The 27,560-nt window shown below is 43.9% G+C and overlaps 1 protein-coding gene across 1 annotated transcript; it reads left to right on the forward strand.

Moving 5' to 3' along the window:
* Positions 1-5,439: 5,439 nt before the first annotated feature.
* BCL2L14 (BCL2 like 14) lies at positions 5,440-27,068 on the forward strand. Its single transcript, XM_024202829.2, has 6 exons — positions 5,440-5,635; positions 18,195-18,616; positions 22,572-22,739; positions 23,950-24,020; positions 25,389-25,661; positions 26,669-27,068. Exons 2-6 carry the CDS (start codon positions 18,202-18,204, stop codon positions 26,708-26,710), a joined length of 969 nt encoding a protein of 322 aa, XP_024058597.1. The 5' UTR covers positions 5,440-5,635; positions 18,195-18,201; the 3' UTR covers positions 26,711-27,068.
* The last annotated feature ends 492 nt before the right edge of the window (positions 27,069-27,560 follow it).

Below are 27,560 nucleotides of genomic sequence, written 5' to 3' on the forward strand. Positions count from 1 at the left end.
CTGCGTGCTGTACCTGCCCACAGGCACTGCCCCCACAGCTCCCATTGGTCACGGTTCCCTTAAACCCACTGCGCCGCCAACTGGACTTTAGTGGCCCCATCAGTGGTGCTGACAAGAGCTGCCAGGATCCCCTTTCGACCAGGCATTCTGGTTGAAAACCGGACACCTGGCCACCCTAACTGGTACCCACCCCAACTTCCCCTAACTCCACTAGGGCATTGCACTGGTGCAGCTACGCCAGTGGCTAAAATCAGGGCTAACTTCAAGGGTGCTGACATCAGGTTTTGGCAGATGTAGGGCTTTATCCTCTGCCACAGCAGCTTTGTGGTTGGCTCTGGTGGCCCCAGGGTAAAGCAGGAAATGACTTTCAAAAGGCAGTTATTTGTGCTCTGAAGCTCATGCCTGTATTTCATTAGTGACCTCAGGTCTTGAACAGTTTTTTAAAGAAAATACTTTTTCAATTTCTTAAAAATAAAAGCCACCTCACCAGGCCTCTGGAGAATCGTCCCGCTTAGAGGGATCCTGGGATGGGGGATAGGGGAGTGATTCCCAACTAATAGAACAACCCCTTGGGGCAAAGGGCAGCTGGTGTCAGATGTCCATCCTGATACAGATTGTCCGAGGAACAGGGGGAGCACAAAGGTGACTTAAAGCCAGTTTTGCCTCACCACTCCTAAGCTGTGCTGCAGCCCAGGACCTGGTCCAAAGATAATGATGTACAGAGCTGACCCCCACACACTCCTCCTCTCTTCCCCCCCCCCCCAAAGCCAAAAAATTAAGCTTTGGTTTTTTTTGTTTTTGTTTTTTTGGGTATTCTCTCCCCACCACCACCACTACCCTGCGTGCAGTACAATGAATAATGCCCAGGATGGCGTTTCCCCTCTTTTTCTTTTGCTTTCTTCCCCCTTCTCTCACACTGTAACTTTTGAAAAGTTGAGGGAATTTTGATAAGTTAGAGTGGCAAAGTTAGAGCTTAATTTTTCCATATGTCCCTCTGTAATTTTTTCAGAAGTGGAGAAGTTTTGAAACGTTACAGAGTGGAAAAAGGAAGAGAGAGAAGACAAAAAAGTAGAGCCTCTCCCTAATCTCAGATATCATTCAATGGCCAAAAATGGGAGGGAGTGGGGGAGAAAGGGATGACAAAAACTTGAATTTGTGAAAAAATTGCAGTTTTGAAAACCTAAATGAAAATTTCATTTAGAAACCAAATGAAAAATGTCAGATGAGCCAAAAGTCAGGAACAGAACCTAAACTCGGTCTCATCCATGCTCCTACCCACTTACACAGCACTTCTTCCTGACTTGTGCAGGAATGTGTATTTGTAATCAGGCTGTGTCAGTTAAACTTTAATTAAACAGGTCTGTTATTTTTCTGTCCCTTCAAAGCTGACGCCACCACCCTGCCCTGCCCCCACTCCACACACCTAAGAAAAGCCGAGTAGAGTCATTGTAATCACTGGTATAAAATATTCTCTCTCCTCAGTGTTACTCACATCTATAAAATTGCAATATTTTTTGACGTTCTACTGAATGTCTGATCAGTTTCATTCTTTCCCAATGGCTGACTGAACCGAATCTCATTCTTCTCTTATGAGTTTGGTTGTCATGGGGATATGGCTATTGGTTAATTTATGTAAGCTATTTATGAAGGGAGAGGCTTTTATTTTTAATATGAAACTTTCGGTTGTCCATCTGTCTGCTCATCAGACTTGGAGCCAGAAAACATGAGTAGGAAGTGATGAAGTAACCGATACCCTCAGAAGCAGGGTCTGCAGTATACTGGTATTAGAGCCATCTGCCCACCAGGTGTCACAGCTGATCCAAAGATCTGTTTCTATCAAATTGTACAACTAAGGCCTGGTCCACCCTAGGGTGTTTTGTTTTGTGCCACGGTTGTATAGTTGATATGTGATTTTTGTTTTTGGTTTGTTTGTTTGGGTGTTTTGTTTTTTGCTACATTAACTACACAGGTAGAGTGGTATAGTTAAAGCAGCAAAACAAACAAACAAAAAACAAATAAACAAAGCTAGTGTGGATACAGCTATACTGCTATAAGTCACCTTTATAACTTTGTCCACACTAGGACTTTATGCTAGTATAACTATTTCAATGAAGATATCACTGCCCTAACCAGAATCATTCTACCCGTACAACTTTTCTGTTCTCCTCCGACAAAGGTTTTCGTGTTTTTAATTGTATAGAATGGACCATTTTTTAAGTAAAATTATTTTCATGGCGTGATTTCATTTCAACCTAAGCAGGACTTCACTATAACTGAACTAGCATCTTGTGTATTGCAACGCTTTGAAACAACCTGCCACTGTTTTATGAGCTCACTGTCAAGTGAGTTTTGTTATGAGTTCACCAGGTGTGGCTTTAACTGAATTTTTCTTAGGCAAACATTTCACTTAGGTGAAGGAATTATACAGACTTTGATCCTCTGCTAGCTGCTGGAAAAGCCATCCTGACTCCACCCCGACCAAGGACACTAGCCAGATTTCTTCCCCACCTTAAGCTGTCCAAGCATCTGAATAACCCCTGACCAAGGAGAAACCCCCCTCTCACCTAACAACCTCCATGTGCTACAGCCCAGCCAGTGCTCCCAAGCCTCGCCCTGGACAAAGGACACTTATCTAATACCCTTTGTTATAGAAGAGGCTCCTGCACCCAAACTACCACAGAAAACCCTCCTTGTGTATGAAATGTATAAATAAACACACATCAACAGAATATTTTCAGGCCTTTTTTTTTAAATGGCAACAGAAACCACTGTTTTTATACAAGTAAACATTCCCTTGCAGTCCTAGCAAACCAAGTTAAGGCACCAAGCGAAACACACGAACTGAACAGAGCTATCCTGATTTATACCAGCTGCTCCCTTTTAAAGATTTGTGGGTGAAGCAGCCTCAGGAGTTCTTTGGCTGGCTGAGCTGAAGATACAGGATACATTTAAGAATGGGGCAGCTCCAGCTGGAGCAAAGCAGTCAGCTCAGGTAGAAGGCAAACAGAAAATGCAAGAAACCCAACAGGCATACACCAAGGTAAAGTGCAGGAGGGAGTGTCTGACAGAAGCAAGATGGAATGTCTACAAAGAACTTAGTCTGATTTCAATCTGAGGAATAAGAACTGAGGGAGAGAGAACGTGGACAAGAAGTTCAAGTGAGTCTGTTGTAAGTGTGTGTTGTGGCGGAGAGATTCACTTTTATTGTTAAGAGCAATATGGAAAAGGCCAAATTCTTAGGCCTGGTCTACACTACGGGATTAATTCTGATTTAGCAGCGTTAATTCGAATTAACCCTTCACCCGTCCACACAACAGAGCCATTTAGTTCGAATTAAAGGGCGCTTTAAATCGATTTCTGTACTCCACCTCGACGAGCGGAGTAGCGCCAAAATCGATTTTGTTAATTCGAATTAGGGTTAGTGTGGCCGCCACCACCGAATTAATGTGGTTAAAATTAATGGGGTAGTGTGGCCGCACACCACCGAATTAATGTGGTTAAAAACCGAATTAATGTGCTTAGTGTGGCCGCGCACAATCGAATTTATACAACCTGTTTCCCAAATTTGAACTATCTAAATTCGGATTAATCCCGTAGTGTAGACATACCCTTAGACTGAAGAAAAAACACCCCACTGTGAAGTGCTCATATTACAGTGATGAGGGGCATTTTAAGTATTTTAGATAAATCCCATGTAATAATGGCAACATATGATCCAATAAGCAAAGGCTGGCCCTGAGTCCGATGTAGTGAACAGGTTATAATAGCCACAGCATATGGAATGTTTTGCTAGCACAGCTTACTAAACATGTTGGCATATGAATGTTCTTGTCTTGCAGTGGTATAAAGTGTGATTAAGAGATCACAGGGTTAAAAAATGGTGAGTTTCGTTTCTTAGGTGGTCAGTGGTTAGAGGAGCAGAAGTCAGGATAAGTAGGTTCTATTCTCAGATCTGTTGCTGAGGCCAGACCCGTACTAAAAAAATTAGGTCAGTTTAACTACGTCAGTCAGGTGTATGAAAAATCCACACCCCTGAGCAGTGTTGTTAAGTCAACCCAAGTCCCTGTGTACACAGCGCTTCTGCTACCACCTCCCAGAGAAGTGGATTACCCATGGCAATGGAAGAACTCCTCCCATCAGCGTAGGTAGTGTCTACACTGAGGCCCTACAGCTGCACTTCTGCAGCTGTGGTGTTTTAAGTGTAGACAAGCTCTGACTTACTTTGTGACCTTAGTCAAATCACCTATCCTCCGTGCCTTAGTTTCCCTATATGTAAAATATCTACAACACATATTGTGTAACCTACTTAATGAATGTTTGTAAAGGGCTTTGAGATATTTGACTGGAAGGTGCTATTCAGTATAAATGCAAAGCAGCATTTTGAAATGTACTCCTATTTAGCTCCCAACAGCTATTTTATTCCCTCGAAACACGTGAAATGAGTTGGTGGGGTTTATAGTCCAGTCTCTATTACCCAAGACACCACCTCACAAAAATCCACCCTCACAACTGGTTTCCTTATGACAGTCTCATAGGGTTGCCAACTCTGTCTGAAATTATTCTGGGGAATTCCCCCCCCCCAACGTATGTCGTTTTCTTCCAGATTGCTTTCAATATTCCCTGGGAGATCAATGTCAATTCCGGGAGACTCCAGGGCAATCCTGGAGGGTTGGCAAGCCTACAGTCTCAGCTGAGAAATTCAGGCTGCAATCTCTTACTCCTAAAAGCAGCCCCCTCCCCCCCATCAGAACTGAGGCACAAAAGCTGCAGGAAAAGCTTATACTGCCACTGTACCCGTCCTGTGAATAAATGCAGGACTTCATTCTCCTTGGCTGTCAGGCTAGCACCTTTCACAAGCACTAGGCCCACATCTACTCTACAATAGAGTAAGAGGGCCCAGTTACAACACAACAGATCCCTGACCTGATGTTCAGGGGACCTAACCACTTCTGAGAACTGGGTTAGAACTTTGGGCTGGGAGCTATAGCAGCAGTGTAGACCACCAGGCCTGTAAAGAAATATGGTGTGTCACTGTTAAGAGCATCATGTGAGTGATTAATCAGTATCTTCTATGGCCTTTGAATAAATGCAAGTGAAAAAGAAAAAAATGATTTATTTCATTTCTTTCTTAATTTGTAGGAGTATCCCCAGAATTATTATGAAAAGAAAAGTACTTTATCAAAATGGTGGTGCAATCTGACCTAAATTGATGAGAAACGGCCATTGAATCAGATAGGTGTTTCATCTGGAGGACAGTTCAAATGTTTGCCCCAAGGAACGGTAGCTGCCACAGACTTTTTGCTTCCCTATTGTAAGAAAAGTCACATGGGCACCATCAGCCCCACCCCTTAGTTCCTCTTAATGTAGATTGGCAAATTGCTAGAGTACCTCTTATAAGGAAGTGAAGGACACTCTCTAAAGTGCAGCTCTGCACTTATCTGAAGCACGTAAGCAAATGTTTTAACAAAAGGCTGAAATTTTAAAATAAAAATATTACCCCCTTTTCTTTGAAGGAAAGCCAGGAAGATTACAAGACTCAACTGGTTTTAACAGAAAAGAAATAGTGACTGGAAAAACATAAGGAAGTGCTCAGCTCAAGAGACTTTAAGGCCTGTTGGTGCAACTTCAGTGGAAGGTAAAAACAAAGCTAAAATAATAATTTATGCTGATCTTTTTTTCCCCTCCACTTGGTTTTCTGTTAGACTATGCTAGGCCATTTCTGACTATTTGAACAATCAAGTGTTGTATATGTGAACTTTCATTCATATCGAAATGTAACTGTTGTTTATAATGTAACTGTTTATAATCTGTTAGTGAAACAGCTGTTCCATTTTGTTCTTTTTAACTCAATACTTTGTCACTTCAAAAAAATGATTGGGCTAGAAATGTAAAAAGCTGGAGGTCCCTTGGGATCGTTAGAACCAAAATATTCAGAGCTCTTACACAGCTGGCTTACAAAACTTGTGAAAACATTACTCAGTGTGCTTTAAAAGAAAGTTCTGTTTGTCTAGCTGAACAGGGCAAAGTTCTCCTCTACAATCCATGCTGTGTTTACCTGTTGTGTGTCGAACTTTAATTCATGTCAATGGAAGATTCACCCAGTGAGTTCATGCAGAATGTGCATCTTCACCTCCTTGTTCTGTGAGACCAGCTCAGATCTCAAAGGCTACACAGGTTGCAGCCAGGGGCGGCTCCGCTTCAGGCACCAGTGCAGCAAGCGCGTGCTTGGGGCGGCAAGCCACGGGGGGCGGCCTGCCGGTTGCTGTGAGGGCGGCCGTCAGGCTGCCTTTGGCGGCATGCCTGCGGGAGGTCCGCCGGTCCCGCGGCTTCGGCGGTAATTCGGAGGCGGGGACGCTGAACGCGCGGCACCGGCGGACCTTCCGCAGGCATGCTGCCGAATCTGCGTGACCAGCGGATGGCCGGAAGGCGAGCCGCCCGAAAGCCGCCTGCCTGCCGTGCTTGGGGCGGCAAAAACCATAGAGCTGCCCCAGGTGGCAGCTGGGTCAATAATTGCATGTGAGATTTCTCCATCTCTAACCAAAATAATCTTTTAAATCCTGCAACTTAGTAGTAGTGGTGATTCATTCTTCTCTCTGAGTAATAATCACTAAACCAGGCCCCAGAATGGAATTAACCATCACTGTGAAGCTGAAGATTTGATGTATTGGCTGTGGCATAAATATGAACTCTTAGCCATTTATGAGTGTATTGAAAGTCAATTTGTATGTTCTGTTTAACCTGTCTGTCTCCTTTACAGTCCCTGACCTTTCTATGACCTGACCTTCCCATTACCTTCCCTTCAGCTCTGAGTATAGGATGTTCCTCCTGGACAGCCATAAACTAGGCAGGGAATTTCTCCTCTTCTGTGAGGAATATACCTGAAAGCGTGTTCCTGTAGCCTGGATTTGTTGTATGTCAGTTTCTCTCCTGACTCATTAAAGAGCCAGGGGTGGTTTGCATAAGAATAGGAGTGTTTAACTTTTAGTGTCCTGGGGAAATTCAATTTTTGTTAATTATAAATAACCCCTTCAGTTGGGGGTTAGATAAGATGTCCTTAACTTCCTGGCCTAAAAAGCTGCTGTGTTCTATCCAGAAGCAACTGTGTGTCAGTAGTAGGGGAAGCTGATGCTTGCCTACCTCCATAGGGATGTTATAGCTGACTTAATGTTTGTTTGTAAACTGGGTTGAGATTCTTGGATGAAGGGTACCGTAAAAGCAGTGCTTAGATATCACAGCGCTGGGCGCGCTAGGAATACACAGTAGCATTGCTTCCAGTCCTCCTTTACTGGCAGGACCAATGTTGGCACATTTGGGGGGCTTTTAAGGTGGCAGGGGAGGGGCTTATAAGAGAAAGTGTTCTGAAAGAAGTCTAAGAACTGCCGTCCCCTTTAAAAACAAAACAAAAACTCTGGTGCCCCGTTCTGCTTTCAGTCACCTTAGACAGTGCATCTGCATGTAAACAGGGGCAGAACTGGAAGAAAAAAGCATGTGTGAGCATGTGATAATTTAGTGAGAGAAGCTGTTATCTAGTCAGTTTTTCCTGCGCTGCCTTATATTTAAGTTTGTTTTTCAAAACAGGTTTTACAGTAAATCATCCAAGCTTCTTGCATAACCCGAGAAATGAAGCAATAAGATACAGACTAGAAATCCAAGCTGGACTTCTTAATCTATCTTCTGTCTGGGTTAGGGACTGTCTATAACTCTGTGTACAGCGCCTAGCACAATGGGGCCCCGAAGTGCTACTGTAATTCAGCTACATAAGGGTAAAATAATCTCTATTTCTTGCATTTGTTATCTTTCTCTGGAAAAACAAACAAACCCTTCATTCCCAAACAGACCTGTTCTGTCATAAAGGAAAGGCAGAACAGCACCATACTACTGTAAAAGGAAAGGCAAATCAAAATATTTGTTATCCTATTCTGACACTTCAATGCAGCAACAGCGCAAGACTCAAAGCCCATGTATCATTTCCACATCAATAACGATGAGGAGAAGGTAGTCCTACAGAGCAGTGTAGATCATTTCGGAACTAGGTCCATTCAAACAAAATGGATTGTGTAATGGATGCTAGATTGGATTATACTGTTCAGGTACAGTATAGATAGAAATGTGTAAAATACCTTGCTTAAACAAACTCAGCCATACCTGGCACAGCATTAAAGGATCTTGTGACGAACACGTCTGGTGTGGCTATAAGTAAGCACATCTGGCCAGTCCATATCTGCTACAGAGGAACATGACATAGAGGGGAGTAGTGAAAGGGAAAATGAAGGTGTGTGGTGGTTTGTTTGTTTTTGTTTTTTTTTCCAACTTCTGAATACAGCACTGAAGAGACGGATACTGGAATACTGTGTCCAGTGCTGGTGTCCACATTTTGAAAGCTATATTGAGAAACTGGAGAAGATACAGAGTCGAGACACAAAAATGATTTGAGGGCTAGAAAAAATCTGTTAGAACGAGAGATTTAAAGAGCTTAATTTGTTAAGCTTTATCTAAAAGAGGATCAAGAGGTGACTTGTTTAAAGTGCACAAATATCTTCATGCAGAGAAAATATTGGGTAATAAAGAGCTATTTAATCTTGCAGAGAACGATATAACAAGAACGAATGGAGGGAAGTTAAAACCAGAGCAATTAAAATTTTTAAAAGGCACAAATTTTTAACAGTGAGGGTGATTAACCATTGGAACAAAACACCAATGGAAATGGTGGATCTTCCATCTCTTGGTGTCTTCAGATTAAGACTGGATGCCTTTCTGGAAAACATGTTAGCCAAACACAAGTTATCGAGCTCAATACAGGGGGAACTAGGTGAAATCTATGGCCAGGGTTATGCAAGTGGTCAACACAGATGATTGAATGGTGCCTTCTGGCCTTAGAATCTATGAATTTCACCCATACTGTTGCCAAACTCAAGCATACCAAAATAATTATAACACGCATTTTAGTTTGGGGGGGGGGGGGGGTCTTTTGATGGGTGGGTTTTTTTTGTTTTTGTTTTTCTTTGTCTTTTTCCTTTGTTCTTCAGACTCTAGTGCGCACTTGCTTCACATTTCCAAGCTTCTCTGTAATCGTGATGACTAGAAATTTCTTTTACTTTTAAAAAAACAAAAAACAGCTGAGATTCACATGGGGTTTAAAACAATACCTACCCGATATCACAAGACTTGTGGCTGGCAACATGTCAGCTAGTTCATGGGAAGTACCACAATGACATGACACTTTTTCAGTAGAAAGTCTACAGGAAAATAAAGGAGGGAGGTAAACATTGTGTCAGCTCAGATGCCTGTGAACTCCAGAAATTTTGAAAAACAAGGCCAGGCAGACAGAGAATGAGCCAATATCAGGTCTCTCCAAACCATCCTCAATAAAAACGCTTCCTGTTTCCTCCAAGATACTTAAATTCCAGCAAGGCCTAAGGAATAATATACCAGTTCTGGTTTCAGCTTCCTTCCTGAGCATGAGTAAAGACAAATAAATACATACACTAAAAAGCCGTCTTTTCAGAAACTCATCTAAAAGCAGGTTCCTGAGGAAATGAACTCTCTCATGCAACAGGCCTGGTGAGTCTCTGTTCAGAGCTCACCTGTGGTGGTCAAGGTAATGAAGCGGGAAGTCTTCTGTAAACAACAATTCTAAACCACAAATTCAGACTTAAAACTTTTAGCTAAACAGTGTAATAAACTAATTATGGATTATTTCCTCCTTTACTTACCTGCCATGACCTGGCTTTAGGTGCTCTCCCTGTCATCTGCAGTAGTGACATTTCTGATGCCTAAAGCAATTTACAGAATATGGCTTCTCACTTCAGGGGCTTGGCTTCACTGTTTTAAGCTGAGTTATAACTCGAGTTGCCCCTAACTCCAGTCCCATCCACACGCTTGGGTGACATAGTGTTTTTAACTCAGGTGGGCTGGCCAATTGGGGGGAGATATAAGCTACTACACAAGTGAGCACTACTAGTCGGCTGCTTACACAGCTACTCAGTAGGGTGGACACATGTGAGCACTGCTAGTCCTCCAGTACTTTTCCAAATTTCCCCCTACGTGCCCAGAAAGGACAGATAATTTCTCCCACAATTCACTAGGAAAGAATTAATGGAGCAGTACAACTTAGTGCAGTACAAAGATCCATGGGATGCACCTCCCAGAAGTCCTTGCAACACATATGAGCGAGTACAGCACCAGCGTAGACTCGCCTCCTGTGTTCTCTTGCAGTGTGTCTAGTCTGACTCAAGCGAGGCTGACTCAAGAGGAGTAACTCAAGCGTAGATAACTCAGGTTAACTCTGCAGTGAAGACATACCCTAGGTGCTAGGACATGTCACGAAGGAATAAATTCCCAAGTCAGATTGGCAAAGACCCTGAGGGGTTTTTTTGCGTTCCTCTGCAGCGTGGGGAATGAATCACTTGCTGGCTTCAGCTAGAGTAAATGGTGTATTCACTGTAACTCGACCTCTTTAAATCAAGATTTGAGGACTTAAATAACCTCTGGCTGAGTTACTGGCCTGTTACAGGGATGGGTGCGGTTCTGTGACATGTGATGTGCAGGAAGTGAGACCAGATCATGATGGTCCCTTCTGGCCTTAAAGTCTGTGAGTCTGTCTTCAGGAAACCAAGTGCTGAAACCTAGTGTTAGGCCAGATCTAATGCGAGATGCTACTTCTCTTGCAATCCTTTCCATGACCCTTAGATCTCTCCTGTTTCTGACCTTGTGAGATGGTCATAATCCTGAAGAGTCCCCAAACTCACACTTCCTTTATGCCAAGAGGGCATAAATAGTCCTGTTGATTTCAGAGGGGCTACTCTTCTAAGCAAAGCTGCTGCATCAGGCCCAGAGCTAGTGAATGGCCCTATTCTTTTGCACGTTGGGTTCTTCCAGGATGAAAGTTGTTAGGTGCATAAGAGCTTGTTTGCAGGAATCTGAAAGGGTGAGGTCCTCTCTAGACCCTCCTCCCCTAGTGGGGAGAAATAGTCTATTATATATCATCCAAATTTGAAAGAGATGTAAAACAAAGGTCCTGGCCATCTCATGTGAATGAAGTTGCCATGTGCTCTTCTTGTGACTCTGCTGACAGCAGGGTTATTTATAATACATTATTGTGTAACTCTTTTTTTCCCTGGAGAAAACTCCCATCTTGTCAAATCTTGGGGAGCAATCTTGTCTCCCATTTTAACCATATCCTATTGTTCCAGTCATTCTCAGAAGCCAGAACACATCCTTCCAGTTGAGGATCAGGCTTCCTGAGGACCCTATCAATATTGCCCTCCTCCAAAGAAATTGAATTTCAACATACACAGAGTCTTAGCCTGGGAACCCTGAGGCAGCTGTAAAAGTAGGAGGATGCATATGCAAAGCCCTCTAATGTTGTTCTATGATATGAATTTGGCAGTAGGCAAATTCTTTCTATGCTTCCCTATAAAATATCCATTCCATTAAGGGCCCAGTGATCTCCCTTTCTGCAGCCACTTCTATCTGACTCTCTCGTAGCTATGACAACTTGGCAATAGCAGCCTTTAATGGCTGCCTGAATCTGAGCCTTTAGTTGCTAAGATATCCTAATGCATAGGCATATTAACCTTGCATTGCAGTCTTGTGGAGAGCCTTCTGACTCATCCGTAAAAGGGGGTTGTGATAAATTGTTACTGTCGCTTCTTCTTCAGTGTTTCTTTTCAGAACTTGTGCCTGGTTCTCATTTACTAGCAATGGGAATGAGTTTTAAAAGGGTCAGGAATGACCCCTAATGCTCCCCTGCTAGCACAAAGGCTCTTTGTGTCATTCCTGCCTCCAGGAGGTGTCAGGAATGGGGATAGGAAGAGGGGAAGTGGGTGGGAAAGGTGCAGGGAAGTGATGTGGCTGGAGAATTGACCTACAGCTACACCTTGCTTCCTGGAAACCTTCAGAAGCAGTGTAAATTAGAGGAGCCCAGAGGCTACTCTTACTGCTTACACTGGGGATGGGCAGGACTCAGAACCAACCCTGGATACAGGAGTTACAAAGGTATTTTTACAGCCATGTGTGCATCCCTGCCCCACACGCAGGGATGGGATAACTGAGAACCAGGCCCTTGTGTCTACCCCATTCCTTTTCCATCTTCAGAGTCTCTCACAACAGTTAGAATTCTTTCCTTCATTTCTGTTTCTTACATGTGTTTGCAATTCTCACCTCCTCTTCATCTGGTTTAATTGCTCCTTATCTGATGATGTCTTTCTGCCTCTTTCCTGATGGGTTTTCAGATTGGTTTCTCTTGTAAACTCAGCGGCTCCTGTCCTTCAGAGCAGCCAGTGCACTAGAGTTCATGGTGCAGCATGCGTAGGCATTGTCATTACTGCGGGCAGGAGCTACTTGGGGCAGATAGGAAGTAGTGTCCTCTCTTCTCCTATATCCCACTGCCTCATCTCTGCCCAGTAAATAGTTCAGAGTCTTTCGCTTGCTCTCACTCAAATGCATCGCATGCCTTATTGAAATGAACTTTACCCAAAAAGCCTGTCGGGAATAGCAAGATGTCTTTCTATGTTGATTTCATTTTAGTATATTTTTCAAATGTACTAGTAGATGTTGCCTAAAATTGCAACATACCACTACTGAAAAAGGAAACTGGGTGGGTGGGGGTGTTAAAATTAAAATTAAAATCAAGGTTACGGTCTGCCCGGAGCCCATAGTGACAACGGAGATTCAATTGAGGCTATTTCTGTGACTCTGTCTCTCTTGTGTTTGGTGTTCATGAAGAATTGGGGAAGGTGGCGTATAAATGACTTACTAGTTCACAAAAGCCTGGGAAATCATGCATGTGCACACACAAGATACACACTATGGCTAGAAACATTTTTTTTATCTGATCTCTCTTCCCGCATCTTCCCCCTCCCCCCCCCCCAACTTTTATGATTCTTTCTCTCTATGGTTTGCATTATTATTTAAATGTTTTCGGACCCAGCGCTGACCTCTCTTTCCATTGCTTTAAAGACTCTAATGGCTTCCCAGACTCTAGGAATTTCCCAAAGCAGTGGCTGAAATGGGTCTTTCCCCTCTAATGAAAAGCATAAGGTCTAAAATGAAATATGGTTTTGAGCTGTTATATCTTCACACAGCAGGGTAAGGTAATGGGGGCTGTAGGTTTGTAAGCTAGAACTGGACCCGAGTTACAAAGTTTACACCCCCATTTTTCTGAAATTCCTGGTTATTTGGATATGTGGTTCTGGTTTAGGCCAAGCTCTGTTGTTAATATTTAGGTATTTGCAGTCCTCGGAGGTGATTGGGGAGGTTGTTTTGCCTCAACAAAAACCCTTAAAATCCAATGCAACGTTAGAATACTTTCTAAGCTGCTCCTCTTTCATATCTGACTAGTGACTGTAGCCTGACATCCTTGCGCAAGACATTGGCCTGTGCATAAAGCTAAAACAGAGGAATACATGGAGGTCAGTTGCCTGTGTTTTTTATCCTAATGGAGTCATTTCACTGTGAGGACTCCGCATGTCTCTTGCATAGACAGAACTCCAAGGCAACAGTGGGCAGCAGTAAAATGCTTCGAGTTCCTTGGGACTTTGGCAATATCCTGGCCTGCATGGTAAATAGCCTGCATTTTTGCCTGGACTGAAGGCCCAATGACTGTTTCAAGATCTAATAGTTTGCAAGCCATTAGGTGTTGAGGTGGCTGTTATAGGCCATTGGAAAGCTGGGACTCATGGCTTTCCAAGGACACTTCACATGCCAATGAGGAGTCAACAACCAAAGTTGTATAGAGGAAGATGAAGACACACAAGGAAGCTTGTTTAACTTCAGTGGGCAATTGTAGGACCTCTTGAATGTGGGAAATAGGAAATTATTAGCATGTCAGCAGCAGCGTGGAATTCAAACAGCGTATCAGACATTTTTCCTAGGAGAGGCTATCACAGACGAGATATTAAAGTTAATCTTCTAACTTTTCTTTGCTACATTTTTAGTTAGTTAAAGGTCAATGATAAAAGTATTGGGCAAAAAAAAAAATAATGCAGTACATTAGGTGACAAGCTTGCTATAAGACCTCATGTTTTGTGACTTATCAGGGCAGAGAAGCACATTGACAGACTAATACAGATGCTTTCAGGACCTTTTCTAAGCATGTGTCCCAGGCAGCACCTGCCCCATCTGCCATTACAGAGTGGAAAGATGAGGAGGCTGGGGGTCTTTTCCCATACACTAGGGAGAAAGGATTGGTGTCTGCCAGAACTGGGGGTTTGGAAGCAGGTCCACTGTGGCCTCTGTTTGTAGCGCAGCATTCTGGCCTGCAATCCAGCCACTGAGTCCCTCCCCCCCACACAGCGATGTTGCTGTGTCTGTTCCCAATGCAGGTGTTGAAGATTTGGAAATTCAGCTGATGTAAATCAACACAGCTCCACTGACTTCAGTGGAGCTATGGTGGTTTACACCAGTGGAGATCTGGCCCTCAGTACACAATACAGTAACTCCTCACTTAACGTCGTCGTCCTGGTTAACGTTGTTTCGTTGTTACATCACTGATCTATTAGAGAACATACTTGTTTAAAGTTGCGCAATGCTCCCTTATAACGTTGTTTGGCAGCCGCCTGCTTTGTCCGCTGCTTGTAGGAAGAGCAGCCCATTGGAGCAAGTGGTGGGGGCTTGGAACCAAGGTGGACCAGCAGCTCCCCTATCAGCTCCCCTAAGTTTCCCAGCAGGCTCCTGTTTGCTGTGAAGAGGGAGGGAATAGGGGTGCTAATGTCATGGTGTCCCCCTGCCCTCACTCCTGTACCGCATTTCCACAGGAAGGGGGGCAAGACACAACAGGGCTCAGGATGGAGGGAGCTTGCTGGCAGCAGCTGCTGTCTCAACTTGCTGATCTAGTGAAAAAGGCAATGTACTTAAACTCGGGTCAGTGTACTTAAAGGGGCAATGTGTGTCTCCCTCTCACACACACAGGGTGTGTGTGTGGGTGTGTCTCACGTGCGCGTGCACACACACACACACACACACACACACACACACGGTGTGTGTCTCTCTCTGCCATGCTGTGTCTCCTCCCTCCATTAGTGCTGGCTTGTAGAGTGTGAGGCTACATTAACAACAATGTGTTAATCCTTGAGGGCTCAGCCGAGTACTAGTTCATCATTTAGCAGTAAGGCATTCCCTGAGAAATATTCAGCCAATCGCTCAGACAAACAGGTTTGTTTACATTTGCAGGAGATAATGCTACCTGCTTCTTGTTTACAATGTCATCTGAAAGTGAGAACAGGCATTTTCAGGGCACTGTTGTAGCCAGTATCACAAGATATTTATAGATTCATAGATTCTAGGACTGGAAGGGACCTCGAGAGGTCATCGAGTCCAGTCCCCTGCCCGCATGGCAGGACCAAATACTGTCTAGACCATCCCTGATAGACATTTATCTAACCTACTCTTAAATATCTCCAGAGATGGAGATTCCACAACCTCCCTAGGCAATTTATTCCAGTGTTTAACCACCCTGACAGTTAGGAACTTTTTCCTAATGTCCAACCTAGACCTCCCTTGCTGCAGTTTAAGCCCATTGCTTCTTGTTCTATCCTCAGAGGCTAAGGTGAACAAGTTTTCTCCCTCCTCCTTATGACACCCTTTTAGATACCTGAAAACTGCTATCATGTCCCCTCTCAGTCTTCTCTTTTCCAAACTAAACAAACCCAATTCTTTCAGCCTTGCTTCATAGGTCATGTTCTCAAGACCTTTAATCATTCTTGTTGCTCTTCTCTGGACCCTTTCCAATTTCTCCACATCTTTCTTGAAATGCGGTGCCCAGAACTGGACACAATACTCCAGCTGAGGCCTAACCAGAGCAGAGTAGAGCGGAAGAATGACTTCTCGTGTCTTGCTCACAACACACCTGTTAATACATCCCAGAATCACGTTTGCTTTTTTTGCAACAGCATCACACTGTTGACTCATATTTAGCTTGTGGTCCACTATAACCAGATGTGCCAGATGTGCTAAAGATTCATATGTCCCTTCATGTTTCAACCACCATTCCAGGGGACATGCGTCCATGCTGATGACGGGTTCTGCTTGATAACAATCCAAAGCAGTGCAGACCAATGCATGTACATTTTCATCATCTGAGTCAGATGCCACCAGCAGAAGGTTGATTTTTCTTTTTTTGGTGTTTCCGGTTCTGTAGTTTCCACATTGGAGAGTTGCTCTTTTAAGACTTCTGAAATCATGCTCCACACCTTGTTCCTCTCAGATTTTGGAAGGCACTTCAGATTCTTAAACCTTGGGTCAAGTGCTGTAGCTATCTTTAGAAATCTCACATTGGTACCTTCTTTGTGTTTTTTGTGAAATCTGCACTGAATGTTCTTAAAATGAACAAAATGTGCTGGGTCATCATCCGAGGCTGCTATAACATGAAATATATGGCAGAATACGGGTAAAACGGAGCAGGGGACATGCAATTCTCCCCCAAGGAGTTTAGTCACAAATTTAACACATTTTTTTTAACGAGCGTCATCAGCATGGAAGCATGTTCTCTGGAATGGTAGCCAAAGCATGAAGGGGCATACAAATGTTTAGCATATCTGGCACGTAAATACCTTGCAATGCCAGCTACAAAAGTGCCACGCAAATGCCTGTTCTCGCTTTCTGGTAACATTGTAAATAAGAAGCAGGCAGCATATCTCCCCTAAATGTCAACAAATTTATTTGTCTTAGCGATTGGCCGAACAAGAAGTAGGACTGAATGGACTTGTAGGTTCTGAAGTTTTATATTTTGTTTTTGAGTGCAGTTATGTTTATAAAAAAAAAAAAATCTACATTTGTAAGTTGTACTTTCACGACAGAGATTGCACTACAGTACTTGCATGAGGTGAATTCAAAATTACTATTCCTTTTATCATTTTTACAGTGCAAATATTTGTAATAACAAATATACACTTTGATTTCAATTACAACACAATACAATACATATGAAAATCTAGAAAAAAAATCCAAAATATTAATAAATTTTAATTGGTATTTTATTGTTTAACAGTGCGATTAAAACTGTGATTAATTACAATTAATTTTTTTGAGTTAATCGCATGAGTTAACTGTGATTAATCGACAGCCCTACTACAAACATGACATCATTTAAAAAAAGCTGAGATTCTTGTATCTCTTGATGAATCCAGGAGCTGGGGGTTTAAGAAACTCCAAATATCATGAGGCTCACATTAACATCATAAGAGTTGGCAACACTGCAAAGTTTTATAGTTGGGGAGGGGCTGATGGAACCCAGCAGAGAGCAGGGGTAAATGTGGATTTAGTGAAATTTGCGCACAGGATGTGCTTTAGTTAACGGAAATCTTTTCTTCCACCGCATCCTTGTGAGAATCAGTATTAATATATTAACCTTTCCTGTTCCCTGCATTCTTCCCAAAGCTAACAGCTTCCCAATTGCGTCTGGTATCTCTCGCACCGATCTCCAAGCCACCCATGCTAGGAATTGCTGACATGCACCAAGTTCCTTTCTCTCCTCCTTCATAATAGTTCTGAAAATTTAGCTGTTCCAAGGAGCATCCCCTCAACAATGACCATGTGCCACTTTGCTTGATCACTCTACTGTAACTATTTGTGCCTTTAGATTGTAAGATCTTTGCATCAGGGACTCTGCCTAGCATAGGAATATTCCTATATTACATAGGGGCTCCCTGGGTCATTAAGTCCAATCCAATGCTATCACAGACAACTCTATCTTTTTAAGCCCGTTAAATAAACTTATCAAGCTCTGTCAAAACTAGCAAGGTTGTTTGTCCCCATTGGAATGCTATCCCAGAAATGCGGCAAAGGTTACCTCCTGTAAAGCACCATGTACATTTGCATCAATTTAGAAACAATAACATGTGGAAAGTTTCTGGCAAAAACCATCACCTTGCCTGAATGATATTCCAGAAACCATGTTAAGGTAGCCAAATCCAATTCAAGCCAACAAAAAATAATGGGAGAGAGGGAGCATGCTGTAGTGGCTCCTTGCCCCCTGAGACTCGTTCTTCCAGACCTATAAAGTTGCTTGGACAAGCCACTCAACCTCTCTGTAAAATAATACTTCCCTGGCTTACGGGCGCTGTGAGACTTAAGTCATTGAAGTTTGTAAGATGCTTTGGTGAAAGGCTCTATAGCAATGCCAAGTATTATTCAGAATTAAGAAAAATGATGTACTCCCTAAGCCATTAAGACTAACAAGGAATCTATCTTTGTAGGGGCAAGATGAATTCAACCAGTGACGCCAACATGGAAGAGATATCTCTGGAGGATGAGGATAGAGACACCGTGGAATACAAAGTTCTTATGGCATATGCCCAGCGACGACTCTCCGTGAGTAAATATGGGCAACTTCTGAAAAGGGAGGCGAAGACCTTGAAAGGATCGTCTACAGAGAGAGGGGAAAGGGAAGGGATCCCTCAGGCCGGTAAGGGTGAGACACACCAAGAACTGTCAATCCAGGACAAAGGGCCCACTGCCCAACGTAAAAAGCAAAAGAAGAAAAAGTTTATCTGGCGACGCCTGCTGCTTTCCTGTGCCAGAGGAGAGAGGGAGGAGGGCCCACAGGAGCTAGCCACGAACCAAGACACTGTGAATGGGTATGGCTTAAAGATGCCGATGGCACGCCAGATATCAGAAGGTGGGAGCCTGAATAGTTTCTCTGTCTCCAATCCCTTCTTCATGCTGGTTTCTATTTCTCTCTTAAATAGCTTATTGATGGCTGATAATGCTGCCTTTCTCCTTTACTTGCTAATATATTCTTTCATGCCAGCTGTGGGAATAAAATTGCCAGTCCTGCTCCCCAAACAAAAAACAGAGTAGATTCATGCTTGTAATACACCTTTTAGTCTCCAGACTCTGAACCTATACACTGGCCATGAATATCCTCCCATAATCGTACAATTGCACAGATTTGCATTTCCAAGCACTAGCTTATTGTTCCCTGAACTTGGCTAGAGAATGTAATGAAGAGTAGTTTAAAAAAAACAATAGATGTGGGCCAGACTGCAGTCTCCTATGGTAAAATCAGCAAAGAGAGGGCTGAGAGGGAATCCATCCAAGGGGTCTACTCAAGCAGTTTTCCTCATAGAATCATAGGATTGGAAGGGACCTTGAGAGGTCATCTAGTCCAGTCCCCTGCGCTCAAGGCAGGACTAAGTATTATTAGGCCATTCCTGCCAGGCGTTTGTCTAACCTGCTCTTAAAAATCTCCAGTGATGGAGATTCCATGACCTCCCTGGGCAATTTATTTGTGTTTAACCACACTGACAGTTAGGAATTTTTTCCTAATGTCCAACCTAAACCGCCCTTGCTGCAACTTAAGCCCATTGCTTCTTGTCCTATCCTCAGAGGTTCAGGAGAACAATTTTTATCCCTCCTCCTTGTAACAGACTTTTATGTACTTGAAAACTGTTATCATGTCCCCTCTGAGTCTTCTCTTCTCCAGACTAAACAAACCCAATGTTTTCAGTCTTCCCTCATAGGTCATGTTTTCTAGACCTTTAATAATTTTTGTTGCTCTTCTCTGGACTTTCTCCAATTTGTCCACATCTTTCCTCAAATGTGGCGCCTAGAACTGGACACAATACTCTAGCTGAGGCCTAATCAGTGCTGAGTCAAGAGGAAGAATTACTTCTCGTGTCTCGCTTACAATACATCCCAGAATGATGTTTGCTTTTTTTTGGCGAGTGTTACACTGTTCACTCTTATTTAGTTTGTGATCCACTATGACCCCCAGATCTTCTTCTGCAGTATCCATCCTAGGCAGTCATTTCCCATTTCCTGTGTATGCAACTGATTGTTCCTTCCTAAGTGGAGTACTTTGCATTTGTCCTTATTGAATTTCATCCTGTTTTCTTCAGACCATTTCTCTAGTTTGTTCAGATAATTTTGAATTTTAATCCTATCCCCCAAAGCACTTGCAACCCTTCCCAGCTTGGTATCATCTGCAAACTTTGTAAGTGTACTCTCTAAATAGAACTGGATGCAGAACTGATCCCTGCAGGACCCCACTCAATATGCCCTCCTAGCTTGACTGACCACTGATAACTACTCTCTGGGAACGGTTTTCCAACCAGTTATGCACCCATCTTATAGTAGCTCCATCTAGGTTGTACTTCCCTAGTTTGTTTGAGAAGGTCATGCGCTGGCTCTGCACCCCCAGTGTCCTCTGCTCCCTGGCATCATAGCTGAAATGGAAACACTGTACCAAGGCTTTTCTAACTTTTCCCACAGCAGCCACCATTACTGCAGGATCCCTCTTAAAAGGGGTTCCCTACTGAAGAGGGAGGGCAAGGTAACACAGCCCCCAGCTGGGTGCCTTCTCCTGAGGAATCTCCATGGGACCCCAGAAAGGTATGGGTCACGTTCCCAGCCCCACCCCCATCCAATGCAGGCCTACCACCTGGCCCAGGGATCCCAACCCTACAGAGAGCTCTCCATGAGGTCTTGAGAAGAGGGAACAATGCCACAGAAGTGGCTGAGCCTATCCTCCTCTGTGCAGCAGGCAGGAATGCTGCATGTAGAGGGTGCCTATCTCCACGCTCAGATTTAGGGGGCCACTCTCTGGCCCATTATCAGTGATTTATCATACACCCAGTATCCAAAGGCCATCCCTTAGATAAGGTGCTGACTGTGTCATGGCTGCTGAGACTCCACCAGGTCTCCATGGGCAACTAGCTCATGCCCTAGAGCACAAGGGTCAAGATAGGTGATAGGATGGCCTGGTTTACCAGGTACATCAACCTCTTGCAAGGTGGCCCCAGTGTTCTACTCAGAGTAAGACTTTTGTCCCAGCTTCATTATTACTGACCGAATTACCTCCTGTGATAAGTCATTGCCTTCTCCCCCCTTTGCTATCTCTACAGGGCCTCCTAAAACAACCCATAACTCACATCTCCAATCCAGTCACCCCACCAGCTTCTAAACCCTCCCAAGTATCTAGGACAAGCCACCCAACCAGTCATCCTCCCAGCTGTCAGAGCTGGTTACATCTATCGATACAAGCTCTCTGCCTACTCCTCCTACCCTTGTGGATAAGTGGGCCTAACCCGACTCTTCCATTGGCAAAAATAATTTGCCCACCTCCAGATGTCATCTCCCACCACCTACTTTTTTTTTTTTTTTTTTTTAAATTTCCTGCCCAGACATTATTAAGAAAGGTCATGCTGGCCTGTTTTAGTAATCTGACATTCCTTTCAATGTACCATAAATCAACCAGCAGGTGGCAGTGTGAACTCAACTACAAATGCTGTTTTCTTCATGTTTCCACCATCAGTACTGTAAGAGGTAGGGTTTGGTCCTAAAACCAGGCTTCACCAATACGGTAGCAGATTACTATCCCAAGCCCCAAAACAGTGAACGCACGTTTGCAGGGGAACCTGCTACTTGTAGCAATGTGGGATGCAGGCATCCTGCAGGAAAGCAGGGTGCTTGCTGGGATCATTTGTATGTCAGTCCCAGATTGTCTTCCTAGATCAGACACCAGCTCAGCTATGAACTCTGGGGCCAACATTTCCAAACCTGGGTACCTAATGTTAGGCTTCCAAATTCATGTTTAGGCAGTGGAATAAATGGCCTGATTTCTGTCCTGCACCCCCTTTTTCCTCCCCCCCCCCCCAAGGTCTGAGCACTCAGCAGCTCCCAGACAAGTTCTGCAAAATGATATAAAGGGAGCTCCTTTCAGAGCTGGATCATCCAGGAGCTGGTCTAGCTGTCTGCTGGTCGCACAGGAGCTGTCCCTTGTGGGATCAGAGTTCAGGTCCCAAGCTCCCAGGGACTGAGTGCAGGAAAGAGCAACTTCCAGTTTGGACAAGCTCAGCAGCAACATCCCGCTCAGTTGGTTGGTATGAGAGAGCCCCCGTTTGGCTGCCTGACCACACTGATGTTTATAGATCACAAAGGTCCTGGATAGAGTCTTAGCTGCAGGTGTGTGTGTGTGTATGTATGTTTAAAGGGCTCTGTTAATGGTCATGTCTACTCCAGCCTCTTGCCATACAAGACAAACACAGAGAACTCCCAGCCTGGGGGAGAGGGAGAGATTGTCTTTTATTAAAACTCATCACCACAGTGTTTTATACAATTGGGCATAGATGAACCAGCCGTTTACAATATTGCAATACAACCAGCTCTAAAAGTTGCTATCCTAAGGATAGGGTGACCAGATGTTCCGATTTTATAGGGACAATCCCAATATTTGGGGCTTTGTCTTATATAGGCACCTATCACCCCCACCCCCATCCTGATTTTTCACACTTGATGTTTGGTCACCCTACCTAAAGAGCAAAGCAATCTCATCTTCTAATGTGCAATAGTCTCCAGAGGTACAAAGGCGCGCAGTAACCCATGAACATCACATACTATCTTCTACTGGGAGAGCTACTGCTCAGATAATGGAAAAAGTTTGTGGTGTATCGTGGGTGTCTAGCATTCCCCTCCACTCCTAATTACAGCCACCTGACCCTGAAGAGCAGCAAGACTCTGTGATAGGGAAATGTGCCTTTTGCTCTTGTCCTGTTCTTCCTCCTCAGGGTTCTGTGAATGTTAATGAGTTGAGCTTGATTGAGGGACTAACCAGCAGAATTTCTTTTTTCCAGGTGAGACACAGGATTTCCTCCACGTTGCAGACAGACTTGCTAAGATAGTGAATGCCAGGTCGCACTCAGTTCCCCAGGGAATGGGTTTCAGAGCGCTAGAGCGCACTCCGAGTCTAGAGGCAGATGGTGGACAGCTCAAATTCCCTCAGCAACAGGGAGGTGAAAAAGGTAAGATTGACTGACTGAGGTAGCGCAGTGAAATTACTCAAAAACGACGAGTCCGGTGGCAGCTTAAAGACTAACAGGTTTATCTGAGCATAAGCTTTCATGGGTAAAAAAATACTTTGTCAGATGCATCAACTACTCAGTGCATGATCCTATGCTTAGAGCTACAGTCTGGATACTGTATAACTGTAATTGGGGAAGGCTTGTGCTGAAGGAACGAGCTCGTTTTCTGGTTATTCAAGTTCCAGGTACCCCTCCTACCACTGTTGTTGTTAGTTTGTGTTACAGGAGGCACTTAGAGGCACCAGCTGAGATCACAAACACTTAGTAGCACACAGTAGAGGCTAGCACAGTAGAGCCCTGCTCTCAGCTGGGGCCCCTGGGTGCTACTGTAATACAAATAATTAATAAAGCTCTTGAAAATGTTGATGTCTGAATTGAACGTGACAGAGAGCCTGGGTGGGGAAACAGAGGCACAGGTAGATGAAATGACTTGCTGAAGGCAGAGCCAGGAATAAATCCGTAGTCTTCTGCTGCCAAGCCCAGTGCCTTATTCACTGGACCACGCTGCCTTTGAGGGTTGCTGTCTCCTTCAGCAAGATGATTGCACTGACTGCATGATCCACTGGCTACACTATATATCTGGATCATTTGTTTTTCACAGTCTCAGTTGGGTTTTCTTTCTCTTTTGGTGGGAGGTTTTCAGAGCTCTCTTTTCATTCAGAGGAGGGCTGCCAGCCATGGTAGCATGTTCCTTGCTCTGCTTGTTTGGCAAGCGGACTCTCCATAGCTTGCCAGAGCTGCCACTAGCAGCTGTTGCTCCTGACTTGGGGGGTGGAGCCTTGTACTCCCACTAGCCACTTCAGGCTCTTGCCTCCAATATCAGATGCTCTTTAAAGAAAGCAAGAATAACTGAGGGATTAAACCCCAGCCTCATTCCCTGACTGGAGCAAAACTTTATACGGCATAATAAATGGCTGGAACTCGTAACGGACAAAGAACATCTCCTATTCCAGACTATGCTATAAACCTCTGCCTAAAACCTACATACAGGTCTGTCGTATAATTTTACCTGGTTCAAGCCACAAAATGGGAGTTGTTTTCTTACAAAGCGGATCATTCTCTATGTGGTGTGGACAATGAGCTAGTTCCTTTAAGTCTGCTACCTGGATCCTGCTAGGAGAAAGTAATTGTTTTTTCCCCCCCACTCCAGATGAAGAAGAGAGGATAATAGAAACGATAGTTGCATTGTTAAGACAATCAGGGGATAAACTGGAAGAAACGGTAATATATACACATATATTTTTAATGGGCATTCACCTATGTGTATGTTGCATTCACTACTGGCAAATGTATAATGAGATGATTAAGGTTGCAAAACCGTTTCATGATTTCATGAAAAACTTCCATGATTTGGACTGAGGCTTTTGTGTGCGAGGCCTCACATCTTAAAGTTTGGGCTTTAAGATTTTCACAGGCACAAAAGAAAGTAGTTGCCTGGTTCCTATTGAATTTCAGTGGGAGTTGGACATCTAACTGCCTTTTGTGCTTTTGAAAATCTCCCCTTTCAGCATTAAGCTTGGCACATGAGTAGTTCTCAGGGACAGGGACAGCCCTAGACCAAAAGGTGCCCCAGGTGAGGAGCATCTTCAGTGCCCCCTTCCTTCCAATTGTTAAACTTTTGAATGCCTTATTTTTTAATTGCATTTGTACCCCATTTCATGACTTTGGTGCACGACTTGCATGCATGATTTATCCCCATCATATAAAATGATACATTTTCACGCTAGATCTGTAAATCTGTATCTATTCATTCTGTATAAAAGCAAAGAAAAAAATTTGTTTCCTCTAAGCTTATAGAAACTTTTTAATTTTAAGAATAACGAAATGTACTAACATCAAAACCTGAAACATTTTACTTCAAACATTCTATTTTCCCTTTTGTCGCTAACAACAAAAACAGCACCTGGAGCCTGGCGCCCCCCAAGCCAGGCACCCCAAGTGGTCTCCTGGGTTGCCTGTCCCTAAATCTGGCCATGCCCGGGGAGGTTAACTCTCTCTGTGTAACTTTATAGGAGTGGAGGGGAAATCTTTTAAATTAAGAGTTAATGTATGGAAATTCTAGCCTGAGCTTGTATAAATTGCCCCCTGCATGAATTCATTAGTTGGAGCTGAGGCTGGGATTTTCAGCACTGAAAGCATAGATCTCTACCACTAACTCCTGGAGCTGGTAGTGGTGGTAGATTCTTGGCCTCTACATAGACCAACCACTAGAGGGAGGACATGTTAGATGCTGAACCAATAGGTTTCACATACACAGTCAGACACCTCACTGAGAGTACAATCCAGCACACACTTTACTCATGCAAGTAATCCTCACTGAAGTCAATGGGACTATGTGAGTAAAGTAACTCCTATGTGTAAGTTTGATAACTCTCATAGGTAAGTTTGCAGGACCAGGCTCTAAGCCTGAAAATGCAGACTTCTAGAAAAAGGTGCTCTCGTGTGTGGTCTAATAACGAATATGTTGAATGCAGACTCCATGGAGACGCGAGGGTGGATTTCACTTTTCCAAGCACTAGATTCCCCCTCAGAAAAACTCTGTATTTATGACAATGGCTTTAATGATTAATAGTTATCCTCCTCTTTCAGATAAAAAAGGACAAAACTTTCTATCGCTGTGTCACAAAGATGCTCTCCTATGCCTTCTTCAAGAAACTCACTGATCAGTACCTGGAGGAAGTCCCAGGAGATTCTACCAAGGAGACAGAAGGCAAAATACAGTGCACTAAAGCTGCCTTTGTGATGGAAGTTACGACCAGACTTACAGCCGTGGACAACCATCCTATGAACATGGTCCTGGGGTTTGGAATAAAGTACCTCAAAGAACATTTTAGCCCTTGGATTCAGAACCATGGTGGATGGGTATGAGATTTGTTTCCTTAGAATGATAGGCTAGCACACATATATGCAATGAACATCCTTTTGGATAGAAAACAGATGTTAGAAAATTGTACTGCTTAAATATCTTTTAGAGGATGAGAGTGGTCAGGAACTATATTACATGGCATAACAGACTCTTACTTGTGATCCCCTGACACCAGACATCTCAGTCTTTGTACATAAAGGCCCAGATCCCCATTGAAATCTGTGGAAGTTAGGAGCCTATATACCTTTGAGGATCTGGGACACAGTCCTTTAACCCTGTAATGTGACCCACTAGCATGGCCTCCTTTGACCAGGCAGAGTCCCAGTTCTTTACATCTTCTGTCCTGAAAGCTTCCTTAGTCTATTTTAGGTCTCAAGTTTATGCCCTCTTCCATGCTATCCCTTAAGGAATGCATTCCCACTTCTGTGCCCCCAACAGCATCTCTCCTCTTTCAGCTGCCTCCTTAGAGCCCGCCTTTGAAAAGTTCTCCTATACCGATTCCTTCCCCAGCAATGCCTCTGTGCACCCCCAAGCTGCTGATCCACACATCTTATTTGTCTGATTTTGATTGCAAACTCCTCAGGCAAAGGACCTTGGCATTCTGTGTTCTGCAAAGCAGTGTGGTCAGCTGTGACACTGTATAAATATATTGCAGCTCTAGACTCTACATCAGTGGTGGGCAACCTGTGGCCCATACGTGGCCTGTCAGGGTAATCAGCTGGCAGGCCGGGAGACAGTTTGTTTACATTGACTGTCCGCAGGCATGGCCGCCTGCATCTCCCAGGAGCCACGGTTCACCGGTCCCGGCCAATGGGCGCTGCGGGTTGCACACCACTACTCTACATCAATTCAGATTGCTGGCATGTGGGGATGTGTGGTTGATGGCCTCACAGGTCAGTAGTGGAGGAATCCATTGTTGTGATGCATCCACTGACAGCATTTGAAAAGGGGTTATGGTCACACCTCCTATTTTACCAAGTCCTTCTCTTTTCTTCTCTTGCAGGAAAATGCCTTGGGATTATTGGACGAGGAAGAAGTAGAATAAACTTGAGCAGATTCACTCGCCAGGGTATGCTGTAGCTTTACAACAATCCAATGCCAGAGTGATTTTTGAAAGGGGAGGGTAGAAGAGGAGAATGCTGTGACTTGAAGGTCCCCAAGGGAAGGAAGTTTGATCACTCTTCTCGAAGCCTTCTGTTAAGGTGGAAATGTTAATCAATGTGTAGGAGAACAAGACTAGCTACTTTTCTCAGTGAGCAAACACCTCACTGGCCATAGAGTGCCACCTTGTGGCTTATGGCTAACATGACTTCAGATGCCTTTTTAAACATTTTAATGGATGTATCTTCAAATACCACAGTGTGTAATCCACGCCAAGAAACACCTGAGTGTAACTGAGCTACAGCTGCAAGGCCAGATTTTCATGTGCTCTGAACCCACTGATGGGGCCAGATTTTCCCACAGAGCTCAGCATGTTAAGTGCCGCAAGTGCTTTTCAGAAGCTGGCCCTTAATGCCATCATCTCACCACTTAAAATCATATTGGCTCCTGCTCATGCAGTATACAGGGCTGTCAACTCTCTCTCCATCTCCCTATCCAGGTGGATCCCATGAATGAACGATCCGATTGATTTCAGTAGAAGGGTTTAGGGTTGTTTAGGGAGAGGGGGAGGACTAGGAGATGAGGAAGGCTACTCTTGTCAGACTCTTAACTCTTTACTTTCATTGTCTTCTTCTCTACATAGACCAACCACTGACCCCTTTGCACAGGTATTTTTAATTTGGCCTAGCTCTACTATATTTTTATTTATCTGGAGCCATATTGTCCTCTTAAGCATTAATTTGGCTAGTAGTCCAGAAAATACTAGTATTGGGAAGGCTACATAATTCACAGAA

Source organism: Terrapene carolina, unplaced genomic scaffold (assembly GCF_002925995.2).
Source record: "Terrapene carolina triunguis isolate 2854851 unplaced genomic scaffold, T_m_triunguis-2.0 Scaffold112, whole genome shotgun sequence".
Taxonomy (NCBI): domain Eukaryota; kingdom Metazoa; phylum Chordata; order Testudines; family Emydidae; genus Terrapene; species Terrapene triunguis.

Coding starts and splice junctions, on each gene's coding strand:
- BCL2L14 (XM_024202829.2), top strand. CDS start 18,202: ATGAATTCAACCAGTGACGCCAACATGGAAGAGATATCTCTGGAGGAT. Junction 18,617..22,571: donor GGCACGCCAGATATCAGAAG/GTGGGAGCCTGA, acceptor TCTTTTTTCCAG/GTGAGACACAGGATTTCCTC. Junction 24,021..25,388: donor GGGATAAACTGGAAGAAACG/GTAATATATACA, acceptor CTCCTCTTTCAG/ATAAAAAAGGACAAAACTTT.